The 20,058-nt window shown below is 40.7% G+C and overlaps 1 protein-coding gene across 9 annotated transcripts in view; it reads left to right on the forward strand.

Annotated features, from left to right (window-relative positions):
* Nucleotides 1-373: 373 nt before the first annotated feature.
* herc2 (HECT and RLD domain containing E3 ubiquitin protein ligase 2) overlaps nt 374-20,058 on the forward strand; it is a 246,039-nt gene continuing 226,354 nt past the window's right edge. For 7 of the 9 annotated variants that reach the window (XM_078545137.1, XM_078545138.1, XM_078545144.1 and 4 more), the window contains exons 1-2: nt 401-737; nt 18,275-18,392. In XM_078545137.1, the coding sequence (XP_078401263.1) occupies nt 666-737; nt 18,275-18,392 (190 nt within the window). In that variant the 5' untranslated portion in view covers nt 401-665. Of the gene's footprint in view, nt 738-18,274; nt 18,393-20,058 lie in introns of all 9 variants that reach the window. The other 2 variants (XM_078545139.1, XM_078545142.1) reach the window with 1 other exon arrangement.

Here is a 20,058-nt window from a genome sequence, read left to right on the forward strand (position 1 = left end):
ACCTGGTGCCCAGAGTTGCTCCACAGGGCTCCAGGTGCGGTTCTAACCCAGGGATAAGGAAACCAAACCAGGAATTCCAGACTTTGCTTTGAACAATATGTTGAAGAGGATGAAACTCGACTTTTCTCTTCACAAACCACCAGACGCACTCACCTTCCCTCACCCAGCCACCGCTCGCTGCCACCGGACCCGTCCATCAAACAGGCACGCACGGGAAGTCCCGCCCCCCCACGCTCCTAAAGCCGAATCCGATTAGCTGAAAGGGCGACGGCGGGACCGGGTCCGATTGGCTGGCAGGGCTGTCACTCTCGGTGGCGTCACCGCGCCGTTGCTAATGGCCGTCGCCTACAGGTTTGGTTGATCCCTGCTTCCTGCAGCAAAGGCTGTTGTGAGGGCGCATACACATACGGACGTAGAGAGAGAGAGAGAAAAGCAGCCGAGGGAGGAAGAAAGCGGGACTTAACGGTATGGGGGAGGAGACAGGCCGCCTGTTAAATCACCAGCAGAGTTAGGCCCGAGCCTGTGCAGGTAGTGATGCACACAGGGTGAACCCGGAGTGATTTGTCTCCTCGGGTCCTGTAATTAATATAATGCGGCTGTTTCCTTTCCCTGCTCCTCTCTCCCCTTCTTGCCATTGAATCTCCTGGAGGACCTGAGGTGGGAAGATGCCTTTCCAGTGTTTCTGTCTGGCAGCACAGGCTCGTTTCGACTCAAAGTGGCTGAAGACGGATTTGCAGGTATTAAAATTAAATAGATAATTATTTCCAGGATAAGTGGTGGGTGGAATCTGTAATCTAGGTTAATATAACTGTGATGATGTCTAACTCCCACCCAGGGCTAGGGGTGTAAAATGAGGATAGTAAGGCTAATGGGATGATGTGTTTGTGTTTGGTTGGGTGGGTGAGTGAGGGATGCAGATTAAATCAGCGTGATCATATTTTTAGTCTCGCCTGCAGACAGGCAGCCATGGATTTGGATGGCCCTTTTCTCCTCGTTCCCAAATCTCTTACTCCACCGCCCCCCAACCCCTTTCCTCTACCTTGTTCCTGTCAGCTTCAATGATGGAAATATGAAATATGAATTGTGATTGAGAGGATGTAAATATAAATTAAAAAAACAATACAATATAGGTGCACCTATGAAAGGCTCTTGTATTGTCCTGAGTTCAGTCTGCCCCTGCTTTGAGGTGTGTATCACCAGACACTGCAAACGGTTACCAGTACTGAAACATTATACTGTATTTAAAAGATCAGTATGTACTTTCACTCAAGCATGGGATATTTAAAGAATTACATCAATATCAACAAAATATCAGTTTCCTTTTGTAGGAAATTTAAAGTAGGCCTCCATAAAATGGAGGCAGCAAGGTGACAAACAGGTTTTTTTGAAAACATCTTTTGTAGAAGTATAATTAACAGGTTAGCCTTTTTATAAGACTTTCTTGAAGGCATATTTATTGTGTTGAATTATTTGCATGCATTTAATAATATTCAGAATGTATTATGTTGGTGAGGCCCTTACTGTATGGGGAAAGGGAGGGATCTGATGGTCAATATGACTGAAGTAAACAGTTGACGAAGTAAACATTTGTGATGTGAATAAAAATTTGAAAGTCATAGTATGGAGTAGCGATGTAGTATGTGTTGCAAATTACTTTGCTATGGAATATTAAGGTATAGACGTGTACTTGCTCTTTCCCACATATTGAATTTCAAACGCAATTGTACCAATAGGGGAAAGGCCAAAAACAGAAATGCATAATCTCATGTTTTACAAAGAGGAGAATTATAATTGAAACGTGAGTTTATTTTCTGTTATCCATGTGCCACCCTCTTCCAAAAATCTTGCTGCTTTAATTTATCTTCTGGCATTTAGAGTACAGAGGAGTGAGAGCAAATCCTGTATGCAAGACAGAATGATGCACACTGAATTATATTGGAATTTGCAACACGGAAGCAAGTTGTTTTGATCTAACCAGGCCATGCTGTTGATCCTAATTCCTTGTACTGCCCCTTGTTGCCGTATCCCTCTTATTCCTCTAACCTTATTCCTATCTAACCTATTCTTAAATTTTGACAAGGACTCTGTTTCAATCACTCATTATGGTAATGCATACAGTCTTACAACACATTGTGTTAAAAATAAGGTTTCTGCTGCATGTCCTTAACCTCTTGTATTTCACTCGAGATCTGCTCTTCTATCTCACTTGAGACCTCTGTCCCCTTGTTTGAGTCCCTGCCACCACCCCAAATAGTCCTATGATGCAGGAAGAACTTAAAATCCAAAACCATTGTGATTTGGGGATTTTCTGCATTGTTTCTATTCTACAACACTCACCGTCTTGGTGCGTTACTGTAGCAGAACATCACAAGAAAGTATGATTGGATGCTGTGCAGGAGTTGGGAGAATTATAAGAAGAGGTGGCTGAAAGCCAAGTCAAAGAGTAAGTTTTTAAAAAGCTTCTAAAGGTGGGGGAAGTTGTACTAAGATTGGGGGGGTTTAGGAAGAGTGCTTCAGAGTGCAGGACCATGATGACTGCAGAGGATGGGGGTGTTGGAGATGGAGTGGTGTGGACTAGAGGAAGTAAGCTTGGAAGTTTGAACAAGTTTGTGAACAAGAAAACAAAATGATGGTCATTGAGTGGTGGAACAACAATGATAGGTGGTGTGTTTCGAGGATAACAATGGAAATGGAGCTCGGCGATGAGTTGAAGTAGACTGGACTTCAGTTGATGATTGAGATCCTTGGGGAAAATGAACCTGGAAACGAATAGGGTATGGATGAGCATCGCAGTGGTGAGATTGATGTGGAAGTACATAATGTTGGTGATGACTGGATCATCCAAGAGTGAGTGATGTTTTGGGCAGTGACGCAATATGGGGAGGAATGGAATCAGTGCGGATTTTAGCTGATGTATTTCAGAGGTTCAGAAAGATTCGAGCAAATTAATTTTGACTGACCATTTGTAGATTTTATTGAGAAATTACTTTATGATACTGTCATGCCTTGTTAATTTGGCTTTACAAACCTGGTGTAAACTGTTTCAAATGGATATTGATGAATTTTAAAACATTAACTTGATTATTGTTTTCTTTGGAACAGCTGTTATTGAAAGAAACAAAAATTTACAGAAATGAATTTTAAGCAGATGATTTTTGCTCTAAATGATCTCTCTCTGTTTACAATCTAGTTACAGTGGACTGAGTTTTGTCAGAACCCATTAATAGGCCTTCAGTACTTATGTATGTTTTCTGTAGAATTTCAGTAGAGTTTCTCTATCGCCCAGTAACTGTTTATGTTGCTTCACTCTGATGCAAAACAAAATAAATGGTCTTGAAAAGTGAAGCTCGCTGATCCTTTGTAAGGTTTATAAAAGAATGTTGATAATATTTTGACCTGATTGTAATGAGATGGAACAGATTCAACTGTAGTGATGTGATTTTTTTTCCTTGACTGATTCGCGAAATAAGAAAGAAAGACTGAGAACATAGATTTTGTTGTCAGCTCGAGGTGGAATATTTTTCGAAAAAGGATATCTCTTCCAAACTTCTAACTTATTGTAGAAAGTTTAAAAATAATGTTTTCTTTTAAAATTTGATGGTATTGAGGTTAAGAATGAAAACCATGTTCTGTGGGAAGTGAACACATTTTAGTGGAAACTGAAATGTTCTATTTATTTATTTGCTGTTCTGTGCTAGTATTGTACGTTGTAAGTAAGACAGTACGACTCAGCCCATTGTACGTAGCACCTTAAATATAGGGTTAACCATTACTTGGCTGTGGAAATTCTTCGACTTGCTCAGTTGCTTCAATTACAATTTTTTTGTCCTTTAATGCTCCCCTCAACACGAGTCAATTTTATGCGACCTGTTCTTGTTATTGCATCTGCTTTGTCAAAACTTGCAGTTTGAGAAATCTTTAATAGTAACTAGGAATGCAGCAATACGTTTGAAAAGTATTTGATATACTGAACTGAGATCAGGCCCCTGTTGGTATTCGTTTCCTGAACCCAATTTTTTATTTTGTTTAAACTGTACATTTTGCTCTGTGTCTTTGTCTTCTGAAGGCGAGAGTTTTATTTTTAAACCGTAGATGATGACCTTTCAACTACAAAGTACAGTATGTGATTTTTCCCTCTGAGGTATCTTAGTGAAAAATGTTAAGGTAAAAAATGTTGCATGTTAAAAATGTGGATGATGTGAATTCCTGCTGGGCGATCTCAAAAAATGAGGTCTTTATTGTTTTAAAAATATTTTTGTCTCCACAAGCTTCCATGATCGGTTCTCGATTCTAACTAAAATGTGTATGTTACTGATGCAAACATGAGCTATTTTTAGGATTTCACCAGTCTAATTTTTTAAATGTACACCTTGTAAGTTTACCAATCTATCCTGTAGGATCGCTCATCAGCTGTGCTGGCCCACACAACACTCTTATGTCATAGATTCATTGATTGTACATGCCCACACAGATAAGTTCAGTTTGGAGGTTGGCCTGCAGCATTGAAGTTCGGAGCTGCACAGGTGATATCTTCTCTTGGATAGCTTGTCAGGACATAACATTGCTGAAGTTGACCACTGCTATTGAGTTACTCATTGTGTGTGGGAAGGAGCAAGAGGAATGGACCCCCAATGTGATATGACCTGTACCATGTTGGTCTATTGTGATTCATGGTTAAAAGAATCTAAATATTTTACGAGGTGTAATACAAAGTGGCAAGGAAATCTTGAAGGGCTTTATTGGGAATATGATACTTTTAATAAAGATATCTTTATTTGTTTGCATCACAGCACTATTGTGCTTAGTTTAACATATTTTTGATTTGCTTAAAGATTGATCTATTTTAGGTGGCAACAAAGCACCATGAGAATCAAAAACAAAAACAGAATTACCTGGAAAAACTCAGCAGGTCTGGCAGCATCGGCGGAGAAGAAAAGAGTTGACGTTTCGAGTCCTCATGACCCTTCAACAGAGCTGAGTAAAATTAGGAGAGGGGTGAAATATAAGCTGGTTTTACCCCTCTCCTAATTTTACTCAGTTCTGTTGGAGGGTCATGAGGACTCGAAACGTCAACTCTTTTCTTCTCCGCCGATGCTGCCAGACCTGCTGAGTTTTTCCAGGTAATTCTGTTTTTGTTTTGGATTTCCAGCATCCGCAGTAGTTTTTAGTTTTTTGTTTTTATCACCATGAGAATCATGTGGGACTTCAATCAGCAATGAATGTACTGACTATTCTGAACTTTATGGTATTGTGAAATAATGCCCTTCCAAAAATTGAGTTATTTAACAATCGCAGCTTAAGCAAGCACAGCATGTTTTTTATCTCAACTCCTGGTGAACGATTGCAATCATGTAAGGCCTACATAAAAACAAAAAACTACTGCGGATGCTGGAAATCCAAAACAAAAACAGAATTACCTGGAAAAACTCAGCAGGTCTGGCAGCATCGGCGGAGAAGAAAAGAGTTGACGTTTCGAGTCCTCATGACCCTTCAACAGAACTGAGTAAAATTAGGAGAGGGATGAAACCAGCTTATATTTCACCCCTTTCCTAATTTTACTCAGTTCTGTTGAAGGGTCATGAGGACTTGAAACGTCAACTCTTTTCTTCTCCGCCGATGCTGCCAGACCTGCTGAGTTTTTCCAGGTAATTCTGTTTTTGTTATGTAAGGCCTACAGTTTAACTATTCCAGTTCAATTGTTTTCTACGTGTGCTCGCCTTTCCCGTTTCACATTGTCAGCTACTTAAATTGTCAACTTGTATGTTGTGAAAGGAAGCTAAATTGCAGAGAGAGAGAAACAAATATTTAACTTCGGCCTTCGGCCAATTTCTGTTTGTATCTGAAAAGAGACTACTGAGTTATGAGAAGGAATGAGAAATTTTATCTAACTACTCTGCAGTCCCTGATAAAGATTTTTGTGACAGTTAATGTGAGTCTGGCCTGTTATCTTGCCTGTAAACCTGGAGACCTGGCTCCAATCCAGAGCAGTTGTAAAAGGTTACCTAATTTTACTGTACAAGTGTTAGCATTAAGCTTATAGGTTTATTTCAGTCTCAAAATCTACCTGAGGCCCGTAGCTGAAAGTTAGCCCCTTAAATGACTATCCAGCTTTTTTTGAGAATAGTTTTTAAAGTCAGCAAAGGAACAGAAACCAGTGTCCTACGCTTTGTAAAATAAGCCCATGATAAGCACTATTGCATTTCGGATCACTGAGCCATGTTGCTTCTGAATTAAAAGATCGTGGAGTTAAAATAAAAACAGAAAATTCTGGAAAAGCTCAGCAGGTCTGGCAGTAGAGTTAATGCTCCGAGTCCAACATGACTTTTCTTCGGAATTCCATGGGTTCAAGCTTGACCATGTATTTTCACAATTTAGTGCTGAGAGAGTATTGTATTGGTGGTGGTGCTGCTTTTTTGGATGAAGCCTTAAATTCAGTCCCCTATTTGATGGCTTAGTTGTATATAAAATATCTCACAAAACAATTTGGAAAGGAGCAGAGGGGTTCGTCTTGTGTCCAACTTTTACCCTCCAGTGCCAGAAAGAAATTGGTTAGTTGGTCATTCATCTAATTGTTTGTGGAATTTTGCTGTGTGCAAATAGGTTGTGCGGAAACGCATTGTCTCATTCCACATAGACACTGATGACACCTAGCTCTACCCCACTGCCACATCTTTCGACCCTTTCACTGACTCTGATTTATCACTGCTTGTTCGATATTGACATGTATTGGATGAGCAGAAATTTCCTCCATCTGGCCACCAACTCCATCACTTTCCCTACCAGCTAAATGAGGGTGAACCAGACCATTCACAACCCTGGAGAGTTATTTAAACCTAAGTCCTTAGATTAGCTTCCACATCCAATTTCATCTATTCCTTTGTTACCTCTAGACATGACCATTCCTATGGTCTCCATCTTCCAATCTTCATCCAAAACTCTGCACCCTAAATCGAAATTCAGAAGTGTTGCCTGTAAAGCATGGTGGGATGTTTTGAAGATGCATTTTTTTTTATTCGTTCATGGTGTCGCTGGCTAGGCCAGCATTGATTACCCATCCCTAGTTCAGGGGGCATTTAAGGGGGCATTGCTGTGGGTCTGGAGTCACATGTAGTCATAGCCAGACCAGCTAAGGACGGCCGATTTCTTTCCCTAAAGGACATTAGTGAACCAGATGTGTCTTACAACAATCAACAGTGGTTTCATGGTCATCATTAGACTTTTAATTCCAAATCTTTTATTGAATTCAAATTCCACCATCTGCCGTGGTGGGGTTCGAACCCACGCCCCCAGAGCATTACCCTGGGTCTCTGGATTACTAGTCCAGCAACAATACCACTACGCCATTGCCTCCCCCTTTATTTGGAAGCTTCCTCTGCATCAGTTGTAGCCTGGCCCTTGCTGTTGTTCTGTAGATCATAATCTAGCATGTTATAGCATTTCAACTAATTTATGATGTATAATTGTGGGGAGAGGGTTGGGATGGTTGGGAAGCAAGAGGCAAGAAGAGAGAAGGTCTTTGTTTATCACTTTTCCCATCTGAGGATCAGGCCCAAGTTAACAGCAAACATCTTGATCATTGCTTGAAGAAGATACTTGTGCAGTTTTTATTTCTCTGGATCCCACTTGTACCCATCCCCCAAACAAAAAATCCTAATGACCTGCAGTAATCTAATTGAAGGTACTTTGCTGATGGCAGGATGACCCAAATCTCGCAGTTCATGTCAATATACCCATTACTTGTTTTTTGTGTATCTCAATTTACTGATGCTACCAGATTCTAATTTATGATGTATCCTGAAAGAGGATGTAGTGGGAAGGACAACTCCTTCAAAGCTTCCAGCTCCATGAAATTCAAATGGAATACCAAAGAGTAAGAAATGTCAACAGAATCATACAAAAAGTGCTTACAGCTTATTGGCTGGATTGACAGGGCTTGTGGTTTGGAGGTGGCCCACTTTCACTACATTGCCATATGGCTTTCTGTATTTTATTGAGGTGCATCTGATTTTTAAAAGTTGTTCAAAGCAGCTTGGCGTATACAACCATTACTTCATAAACTTTTTAAATGAGCTATTCCATGTAAAAATAATGTGAATAACGAATAAATGAGAATACAGTCCTCCCAACTTTATGCTTGCTACAGGCAGCCGCCTGTGTCAGGCAAATGGAGCAAAGCATTTGTCATTGTCGTTGAAGTCAATTACAAAGATGTCACTTATAATGTTTTTAGGCATGCTGGTTATTTTGGGACATATGACAAAGCTTTCGCCTCTCATAATGTTCACAAGCTGCCACCAGCTCATTTTAATTCTGGTGAATTAATTCAGCTGTATTAACAAAGATGCACGAGTCTTATTGAATAAGTCTGATGCGCTGTAGCAGCAAATTGAGTCTGCAAGGGACTCTGGAACAATAAAGATGGAGACCTGGAGAAAATCCACGATTTTCAATTTTCCATACATGCTGCAGTAGTTTTACTGTACACTCCTTAACAGTGGGCAAATCTCACAAACACCGATGGTGGGGAACCGTATTTTGGAGTAGATTGCATTAACTCGCGCAGCAACTTTTTCAATATTTATACTGTATTGTCACATGAATATGAAATTATATGATTACATACTTTTGAGATAACCCTGTCGTACCTGCTCTCTCATTCTATAGTGTTTGGTTCAAATCAATAGGCAATTAAGTGACGGAGAAGGGAGTGCAATTTCAATCTTTAAATGTGCAAATTGCTCTCCTGAATGGTCAGTGATTTCTATTCAGAGATTAGCTCAGTCAGGCAGATGGGAAAAATCTCAGGCTAGATCCTGCGGTTCTGCTGAGTTATCTGGTCTCAGTTGGTCCGGCAGATGGGTGCAACAATTACTGTCTGTGCCTTTGGGTTGGTGTGGGGAAATTGGCCAGCTTTCTAGTTCCTGATTTCTTGCAACTGATCTGTATTATGTACTGTTAGTGATGAAGTTGATAAAGATAACATTCTGCATCAATGTGATTGAAAAAATAAAATGAGTACTGATTTGTTTTCTCCTTATCCGTTCCCGGGGTTTACTCTGATTCCCTGTTGCTTAAAATAGCATGCTATTTATTAAATTTAGTCTAAAACCTTTTGGAAGTTCATGTGCACTTGCCATCATCATGTTTCTCTCAGTCCATTTGGTTTGTCACTTCCTCAATACAATTGATTTGTCAGGCAGGATATTCCCTCTGTGAATCCATGTTGGCTGCTGTTAACTAGGCTATTGTTGATCCTCAAGCTTATTTCTACAAATCACTTAGTTTCATCCCGTGTATATAAAAAAAATAATGTAAGCTAATGGGTCTGTGGTTGTCCATGTCTGTTTGATCATCCTCTTTGAATATGGGGACCGTATTAGCCTATTTTCAATTTGGTGATATCTTCCCAATGTCCACTTACTGCCTCATAATGATTCTTGATGCCTCTCATATCTCTTCCCTTGTCTATTTCTGCACTCTGGGATAACTGTTAGCCATCCCATATGATTTATTTGTTTCAAGCCCATTTAATCTGCCTGGGACTTCTGTTCCATATGGGGAAGTTATTGATTGAACCTAGGATATCTTGACAAAAAGGCATGTTGCTGATATTTTCCCTTGTGATATTCATATTTTATGGCTTGTACTACTTCTGTAACTGTCTTCCTAAATAAAAACAAAATGCTGGAAAAACTCAGCACCTGTGGAGAGAAACAGAGTTAACGCTTTGAGTCCGTATGACTTCTTTAGAACTAAAGAGAGGTAGAAATGCCGATGCTGCCAGACCTGCTGAGTTTTTCCAGGTATTTCTGTTTTTGTTGAGGTAGAAATGCGATGGATTTTATACTGTTTAAGAGAGGGTGGAGCAAATGGAAGGTCAGGGATAGGTGGGAGCTGTGAAGAAATTTGACAAGGATGTCATGGACTGGACACAGGACAAAGGGAGTGTTAATGGTTGTGTTAAAGATTAAAGGTGCTGATAGTGAGATAAAGGTAAGATAGCAGAATGTGTTAAAAGCAGAACAAGGGTCAGCGCTCTGTGAAAGCACAACATAAAAACAAGTGACAGATGGCCCTGTGGGGGAGGGGGTTTGCGGAAAAAGGATTAAAAAAAAGAAATTTAAAAAATAAAAAAATAATTTGATTAAAGAAGAGGGTGAGGATGGAGGAGAGAGTCCGTGGTCTGAAGTTGTTGAACTCAATGTTAAGTCCGGAAGATTGTAAAGTGCCTAATCGGAAGATGAGATACTGTTCCTCCAGTTTGCGCTGGACTTCATTGGAACATTGCAGCAGGCTAAGAACGGGCATGAGAGCAGGATGGTGTGTTGAAATGGCAAGCGACAGGAAGGTCTGGGTCATGCTTGCAGACTGAGTGAAGGTGCTCTGCAAAACAGTCACCCAGTCTACATTTTGTCTCCCCAATGCAGAGGAGACTGCGTTGGGAGCAGTAAATACAGTAGACCAACTCGAAGGAGGTTCAAGTGAAATGCTGCTTCACCTGAAAGGAGTATTTGGGGCCTTGGACAGTGAGGAGGTGGGAGGTAAAGAGGCACCAGCCCATTTGAATGTTTAAGGTTGTGGATGGGTTGTCAATCAAGTGAGCTGCTTTGTCCTGGATGATGTCGAGCTTCTTGAGTGTTATTGGAGCTGCACTCATCCGGGCAAATGGAGAGTAGTCGATTGCACTCCTGACTTGTAAATGGCGGAGAGACTTTGGGGAGTCAGGAAATGAGTTATTCATTGCCGAATTCCCAGCCTCTGACCTGCTGTTGTAGCCACAGTATTTTTATGGCTGATCCAATTTAGTTTCTGATTAATGGTGACCCCCAGGATTTTGTTAGTCTGTGATTCAGCAATAGTAATGCCATTGAATGTCATGTGGAGAAGATTGGATTCTCTCTTGTTGGAGATGGTCATTGCCTGGCACTTGTGTGGTGCGAATGTTACTTGCCACTCATGAGCCCAAGCCTGAATGTTGTCCAGGTCTTGCTGCACATGGACTGATTCAGTACCTGAGGAGTTGTGAATGGTACTGAACACTGTGCAATCATCAGCAAATATCCCCAGTTCTGACATTATGATGGAGGGAAGGTCATTGATGAATACGCAGAAGATGGCTGAGCCTAGGACACTACCCTGAGGGACTCTTGCAGTGATGCCCTGGGACTGAGATGATTGGCCTCCAACAACCACAATCATCTTCCCTTGTGCTAAGTATGATTCCAATCAGTGGAGAGCTTTCCTCCGATTTCCATTGACTTCAGCTTCCTTAGGGCTTTTTGATGCCACACGTGGTCAAATGCAGCCTTGATATGAAGGGTAGTCATTCTCACTCGCCTCTGGCGTTCAGCTCTTTTGTCCATGTTTGGACCAAGTCTGTAATGAAGTCAGGAGCTGAGGGGCTCTGGCGGAACCCAAACTGAGTGTCAGTGAGCGGATTATTGCTAAGCAAGTGTCACTTTATAGCATTGCCGACGACATCTTCCATCACTTTGCTGATGATTGAGAAGAGACTGATGGGGCCAGATTGGATTTGTCCTCCTTTTTTGTGGATAGGACATTCCTGGGAAATTTTTCACATTTGTCAGGTCAATGCCAATCTTACAGCTGTACTAGAACAGCTTGTCTTGGGGTGTGGCTATTTCTGGAGCACAAGTCTTCAGTGCTGATGTTGGGAATTTCAGGGCCCGTAGCCTTTGCAGTATCCAGTGCCTTCAGCTATTTTTCGTCATCACACTGAGTGAATCAGATTGACTAAGACTGGCATCTGTGATGCTGGGGATCTCACGAGGAGGCTGAGATGGATCATTCACTCGGTACTTCTGGCTGAAAGTTGCAAATGCTCCTGTTATTGGGTATTTCTGACGTCCAGGACATGTTAAACGTTGCCATTTTTTGGTGCCATGCTTCCATTTCTTGTACATTTCTCAGTCATTAACTCACACCAGGTTAAGAGGCTTCCTACCTCCTGTGGCTTCCTTGACACAGTAACAAGAACAAAGAAAAGTACAGCACAGGAACAGGCCCTTCGGCCCTCCAAGCCTGCGCCGATCATGTTGCCCGTTAACTAAAACATTTTGCACTTCCGGGGTCCGTATCCCTCTATTCCCATCCTATTCATGTATTTGTCAAGCTGCCTCTTAAACACCACTATCGTAACTGCGATAATAGTGACAATGTCTGTCACTGAAAATGCAAAGGTAAGTTTGATTTATTTGGATGGATTTAAAAGCAATAAAAATACTATTAATGTTATTTTCCACTTAAATAATATTGAGAGTTTGCCATTCTTATAGTTAATTGGATTTGTCACAAAGTAGTTAAGACTTTTTCCTGTGTATTTATGGTAACAGAATTGTTTTAATAAGATTCAGCTGTTTTTTTTTCCCCTGCAACATTTCCTAGTCAGATTTTAGTACTGACGAGGATGTTCCATGGACCATTTCAGTTTTAATTGCAACTTTCATTGAGGTAATAGCTACCCACAATTTCTTATGGAGCTGAGACTGTATTTCCATAGTTCAGTTAAGTTTAGCAGCTTCTTAAATGGCATACTTTTCAGATATAGCAGAAATAATAGAAACTGTATATCAAATAAAAAAGTGCGCAATTTACAAAGTTTAGGCTGCGATTTTGGATATGTTCAGTCCAATTAGACAAATAAACTAAATTAATGACATATAAATAGAAAATGCTGGAAATACTATGCAAGCAAAGAAATGTTGCATTTATGTAGCACCTTTCACACCCTTGGGACATCCCAAAGCACTTTAAAGCCAATGAAATACTTTAAAGTGTAGCTACTGATGTGATGTAAAATATGTGGCAGCCAATTTGTGCACAAAAGCATCCACAAACAATAAGGTGGTAACAACCAGGTCATCTATTGTTCTGATGTTTATTCAGGGATAAACATTGGCCAGGACACTGGGGATAACTCCATGCCACTCTTTAAATTAGTGCTGTGGGATATTTTGAGACTATGGGAGAGAGCAGACAGGGCCACTGTTTAGCATCTCATCCAAAAGGTGGCAGATCTGACAGTGTAGCATTCCCTCAGTTCTATACTGGAGTGTCAGCCTAGGTTTTGCGCTCAACCCTCTGGAATGGGACTTGAACCCCACCTTCTGCTTCAAAGGCAAGAGTGAACTACAGCTTACACAAGGCAAGGCAGCAGTATCTGTGGAGAGAGAAACAAAGTTGACATTTCAGGCCTGTGAGCTTTTGTCAGAACTGGAAAATGTTACAGGTGTAACAGGTTTTAAATGAGTACTGGAGTAGAAGTGGAGAGGGGAGGAAAGAACCAAAGCGAAGGTCTGAGATAGAAAGGGACGCAAGAGTGATTTAATGCAGGGCAGAGACAGCACCTGCCTGAGTAAATGGGAGTTGTGGTTATGAGCTGAAATTGTTGAACTTGAGATTGCCTGGAAGGCTATAAAGTGGAATCAAAAGATGAGGTGCTGTTTCTTTGAGTTTGATTGGAACAGTTTGAGGCCAAGGTCAGAGTGAGATGGACAATCAAAAATGGCAAATGAAAGGAAGCTCACAGTCGTGCTTATGAACTGAATGGAGGTGTTCTGCAAAGAGATCACCCAATCTGTTTCTTCTTCCCAATGTGATCAGTGTACTAAATTGAAAGAGTTACCAATAAATCACCGATGTTTCAGCTGCAAGAAGTGTTAGGGGTCTTGAATGATGGGAAGGGATAAGGTTTAAAAAAAAAAGGCAGATATTCCACTTCCTGCCCTTGCATGGGAAGGAGAGGGGATGTTGCAGGTGATGCAGGAGTGGACCAGGATGCTGTGAAGGGAACGTTCCTGTGGAAATGCTGGGATGAGTGGGCAGTGTTCTGTGGTGGCCTCACATTGGAGGTGGCGAAGGGTGAAATTAACAGGAGACACTTTTTTAAAACAATTGTGTAATGTGAAGATATTCAGCTGTGGTCTTGTTTGGGGCTGTTAGCTGCAGAATTGGAGAGATGTTTATGAAATTGGATCTACAGGAACTAAGAGGATCCCAGTGATTTTGCCTCTGTAAATGCTCTGCAAGAACCCAAACACTGCATCTCAAAGGCATTCCCAAAAAATGTAAATATCAAGAAAGAGCAGAAACCTTGGCTTTTCCTCCTCCCTTAGCCAATTGCAGTGCTCCAGTGACACCCCATAGGTCAGTTTACTTATTTGAATCTCGGACCTTTGGCATATGTGCCTCAGTAGCATGTCTTTTGAGTGCAGCTTCAACCCATATTTTTTTAGGTTTTGGTAGCTTAGGTATCCTTGTTGTTTGAATTCAAACACACGGGTTTAATTCCAACTGATGGAGGTAATATGAAGCCTGTGACTTATGAATATTTTTGTTGGTATTTGCTGCAGGATTATGGTGCTAGTTTCTTAGCTTCGGCAGATGATATCTGTTTTGCAACATAGTAACTTGTTGCCAACCAACAAACTGAGGAGTGGGAAGTGACCTAAATTGAGTTCAGTCCAGTAACCTGCAAGAGACTTGGGCAATAGTCGGCTCTTTCATCATTAGAGTTTTGAAGACGATGTTGTCAGATGCTTTAATTTCTTTCAAACTTTTAAACTTGTATCTCTGGTGCCAGAGCTGAGAGTTGAGGTGGTTTCACTGGTGACAATAAACTGTAAAATTGGCTTTGTTGTGTGATGTGTCTTGATACAGCAGTAACATAGATGAAATACAGTAACGTGAACAGTGCAGTACAACTGTGAAGTTACAGGTTACTTGGATGACTGCTATGAGAAATAGAATAAAATAGCTTTTTGTCTGTTTAGTGGGTGGTTATTTTTGATTTGTTGCCAAGAGGTAGAAGATTAGAGAAAACATTGCTGCTTATATAACCTGCTCTTTTATGGAAGAGTGCTTTCACTGGCCTATATCTGCTCACATCGCCAGATGTTACAGTGAAAGTCCTTTGTGATCCAGATTGGGCTTCTGTCTTAAACACATTCATTGGAATCTCAGCTTCTCCCCATGTCAATGACATGAGTTAAGGAGTAGAGACTTGTATCTCCAATTTTGTAGCTGACACTGTGGGGAGAAAGCAGGAAGTTACAAATGGACATAGATAGACTGAGTGGGAAAAAATCCACTTTAGATTTTGGACAAATTGGAACTCGTTTAGTAGTGAGATGCAAGGCGTAAGGAGAACTAAAGAGATTTTGGTGTCTGTGTACATTATTTAAGGGAGAAAAGTGAGGAGCTGGATTTTGCAGTCAATGGTGAATTAATGGCCTCTGCTTTTCTTATGCTTACACCTCCAAGGTCTTTTTATGGGGTTTTGCACTAGAACTTGTGATCAGAAAGTCATTCCGGCATAGTGCCCTCCACATAGGATCTAGGACCTGTGTAAACAAGATAAGCAATTGTGTATCTGCATAAGCAATCAGATTGAAGAATTTTGAATAATTTAAAAGCTGATTTAAAAAAATGTATTCATACAGGAATGGATAACTCTTAACATTTACTATTTATCTATCACATGACAGTGGCAACATCATTTTGTTCTGTGTTTAAATGCCAAGTCACTGGATGTGATACTGTTATAGTAAAGCTTCTGGAAGAGCAGGGCAATTTGGATAGCAGCTTTGTTTAACTGCATGTGTGTGGACTGCATGTGCTGGAAGTTGCAGTCCGACAACTGTGACTGCCAATGGCATACTTTTTGCTGCAAAATCTGAGAAAAGGTTATGACTTGCAGACATATTGACGAGGAAACTAAGTTAGCAGTGGAGTGTTGACATAATTAATCTGGATTTTCAGAAAATGATTTTGAAATGTTAGATTTGAAAAATCTGAGTTTCTAACAGTGGTAATGAGTAGTATAAATATCAGATTAGTGAGCTGTGTTATGAATCATCTTGGCAGTAGGTAAAAGATGATTAATGGATGTGATGTTCTTCAGAGGACCATTATAACAGGTCTGCCTGTCTGTTGCTTTCATTGTGCCTATTGCATGCATCGCACTTGAAATGCAAAATATGTATACATTCACCTGCTTCTGATTGACTCAAATGTCACGTTTGTGAAACAACAAATTACAACTGAGGCGGTAAGTAGCGTATGGATGACCGAGTCATAAATTAGAATGAAAACAACCAATTAAGGATTTCAAGCGCTGTGTGTCAAAGATTGCAGTTAGCAAATAGCTACCAATTGCAAATTATAGAAAGGAAACTGAGGAGAACACTTCAAACATCTTTTCAAAATTTTCCACTTTGTTTCTCAGTTTAACAAGAAAGCATAGGCTTAAAAGTAGAGTTTTTTGATTATAAAGAGAGAAAATAATTCATTCATAGGAAAACAATTCAATTTGATTATTTACCTTTGTGTTTAAAATGCTTGCAACATTCTCTGTCAGAAGTGAGTTACTCTTTGAGAAGCCTGGAGCTGCAAGTCATAGTGTTTCCCAGATCTTTCATTAACTTCACTGAATGGTAGGGCTCAATGAAGAAGCAGACCAACTCCTGGAATACGTTATAAGGAAATGGTCAGTGCTGTACAAACCCTAGAATCTAGATAAATAAAACGTCTCTTTAGATCCTAAGGAATGCCACCATATTTTGGAGTTTATGGGCACTTAATACACTGCAAATGTGTACCAGGACTTGCTGCTTGTAAAGCTCTCTTTCCCACACTTGCCCTATGATGGATAAGGTCTAATAGCACTGGAGAACCAGGAAAGCTATTTTAAGGACGTTCAGCAGATAACTGGATTGTTTTCTTCAAAACAGTAAAACACCGTGAATCATGAACTTTCTAGATGCCTTTAAGAGGAAATAGCTATAAAAAAAAGAGAATTGTCTTGATGGAAGGGGGAAAAGGTCTCTCCTCTTGAGTTGCAGCATGAAAGGCTTCTATCATTGGATCACCAGAGTTGGAGTCCCAAGATCAATTCAAACTATTTATTTTGAAAGTGGGGTGCCTAAAACTGTAGGCAATATTCCAAAGCACAGTGTATAGAAAATAGCTCAGCAGAGAGCAGTAATGATTACGCCCAATTAAAATGTTGCAGGAAAAATGAATGGAAGAGAACATGTTCAAATATGTAAAAAACTTTAGAGCGATTCCATAATTAGAGGGTCCTTGAGCTCCAAATAAAGCTACGGATTAGAAAGAATTTGTTTCTATCCAACACTAACTATATGTCTGGTATTAGCTCTTGAGGATGTTTCATGTTGTTTCAAAGTTCCTGTTTATTTAAAGAAAAGAGCTTTATATATCGAAGAATGAGACTGAAGGTTATAGATGATGAAATTACCTGAACAGCACAAGGAGTAAATTGTCTGTTCGAAGGAGCAGGCAGTTGGTTTTATTTATTCAGTACTTTGATTCACATGTTTTCAGCATAAAATGGTGCTCAGTTGCTTCTGCCTTATCCCGTTATTCAATTTCATTCCAGTTCTATTTATTTACATTTGGCAGATGACATTTGTATTCGTATTAGTTTAAATACAGGTTCTTTCACCTTTTTGGTAAGTTGGGGCAATCTGGATGTGACTGCTTTCAGCAGGATGGCAGAGTGAGCCCATCACCCACTCAGTGAGGTTCCCCCACTGGCCCAAAATTCCTAGTCTGTGCTGAGTTGAGCTCATGTCAGTTGTGGCAACAAAAATGAAGACCTATAATGGATCTATATTTAAATTCAATAAAAATATGCCATTCTAAAAATTCTTTCAAACTATACAATCAATTGTTGGTCAAGTTGCCTGCCACTGGTCATTCAGTGTTGTGGTAGCACTGCTGAGCTTGGGTGTTTAATGTGTGCCAAATGATTGCAGCATCAGCACAATACATGGCATCCATTGCCAGATGTTCCATAGTTTCTGACCATTCATTCAAAGGGTAAGTCTGTCAGGAAAAAAATTTAACTTTCGGGATTTAAGTGAGCGTGATTTCATGTGGGGTTATTATAGTTTGTATTTTTGGTGGGGAGGGGGAAATGACCTAATTGTTGTAGTAAGATTACATTAGTGTAGAGGGGCAGATGCGGCACAGTACTCTTTCCTGTTCCCCACAGCCATAACACTTTCCACGTAGAATCTTTCAAATTTAAAAAAAAAGGCACATATTACTAATACAATGGGCCCTGGAGATTAGTTTCATTTTAGAAGAAAAGGGATGAAGCAGAAAAATTCATTTTTGGCTCATTTTTAACTACAGACTCTTCTGCCTTCACTTCTGAAATTGAGGGATTTCAAACTATTAAAATGTAAAGTTATCACTGAGTCATCATTCAATTTTGCTTTCATCTTAGCTTGCCTTCACTCGAGATGGACTCTGTGGACTTTGGAATGAAATGGTCAAAGATGGTGAAATCGTTTATGCTGGTCCTGAAGCAATGCAAAATCTTAACGACTCATTAACATCGAAAGGTAAGAATTTAAATGCAGTGTAAAACTAATTCCTCAAATGACTATTGTGTCATGTTTCTTGATCTTCAATTTTTTTCCCCTCCATGGATAGGATTTTGGAACGGTGTGCAGGAGTAGAGGGACCGAGGGATATATGTGCACAAATCATTGAACGGGGCAGAGCATGTTCAGAAAGTGTGCAGGACCCTGGCCTCCATATATAGGGACATTGATTATAAAAGCAAGGAAGTTATGGTGAACCTTTTATAAACACTGGTTCAGCCTCAACTGGAGTATTGTGTCCAATTCTGGGCGCCATACTTTTGGAAGGATATGAGGCATTAGAGTGGATGCAGAAAAGAGTTATGAGAATGATTACAGGGATGAGGGACTTCAGTTACATAGATTGGAGAAGCTGGGCCTGTTCTCTTTGGAAAAGAGAAGGTTGAGAAGAGATTTGATAAAGTGTTCAATTTTTAAAAATCTATTCGTTCACAGGATGTGGGTTTCACTGGCTAGACCAGCATTTAATGCCCTTGAAAAGGTGGTGGTAAGCCGCTGCCTTGAACTGCTGCAGTCCATGTGGTGTAGGTACACCCACAGAGCTGTTAGGAAGGAAGTTCCAGGATTTTGACCCAGCGACAGTGAAGAAATGGCAATATGGCTCCATGTCAGAATGGTGTGTGGCTTGGGCGGAACTTGCAGGTGGTGGTGTTCCAAAGCATCTGCTGTCCTTGTCCTTCTAGGTGGTAGAAGTTGCGGGCTTGGAAGGTGCGGTCGAAGAAGCCTTGGTGAGTTGCTGCAGTGCATCTTGTAGATAGTACACACTGCTGCCATTGTGCATCGGTGGTGGAGGGAGTGAATGTTTAAGGTGGTGGATGAGGCATCAATCAAGCAGGCTGCTTCGACCTGGATGGTCGAGCTTCTTATGTGTTATTGGAGCTGCGTTCATCCAGGCAATTGGAGGGCATCCCATCACACTCCTGACTTGTGCCTTGTAGATGGTGGACAGGCTTTGGGGAGTCAGGAGGTGAGTTACTCGCTGCAGAATTCCCAGCCTCTGACCTGCCAATGTCACCACAGAATTTATATGGTTTGTCCAGTTCAGTTTCTGCTCAATGGTAACTCCCAGGATGTTGATGGTGGGGAATTCCGTGATGATAATGCCATTGAATGTCAAAGGAGATGGTTAGATTCTCTCTTGTTGGATATGGTCATTGCCTGACACTTGTCTGGTGTGAATGTTACTTGCTACTTATCAGCCCAAACCTGAATGTTGTCCAGGTCTTGCTGCATTTGGACATGGACTGCTTCAGTATCTGAGGAGTTACGAATAGTTCTGAACATTGCGCAATCATCAGTGAACATCCTCACTTCTGAACTTATGATGGAGGATGGGTCATTGATGAAACAGCTGAAGATGGTTGGGTCTAGGACACTACCCTAAGGAACTCTTGCCATATCTTGGGACTGATATGATTGACCTCCAACCATCACAATCACCAGTGGAGCGTCTTCCCCCCAATTCCCATTGACTTCAGTTTTGCTTGGCTCCTTGATGCCATACTTAGTCAAGTGCTGCCTTGATGTCGAGGGCAGTCACTCTCATCTCACCTCGGGAAATTCAGCTCTTTTGTCCAAGTTTTGACCAAGGCTGTAATGAGGTCAGAAACTGGGTGACACTAGT

Source organism: Cetorhinus maximus, chromosome 7, assembly GCF_964194155.1.
Source record: "Cetorhinus maximus chromosome 7, sCetMax3.hap1.1, whole genome shotgun sequence".
NCBI lineage: Eukaryota > Metazoa > Chordata > Chondrichthyes > Lamniformes > Cetorhinidae > Cetorhinus > Cetorhinus maximus.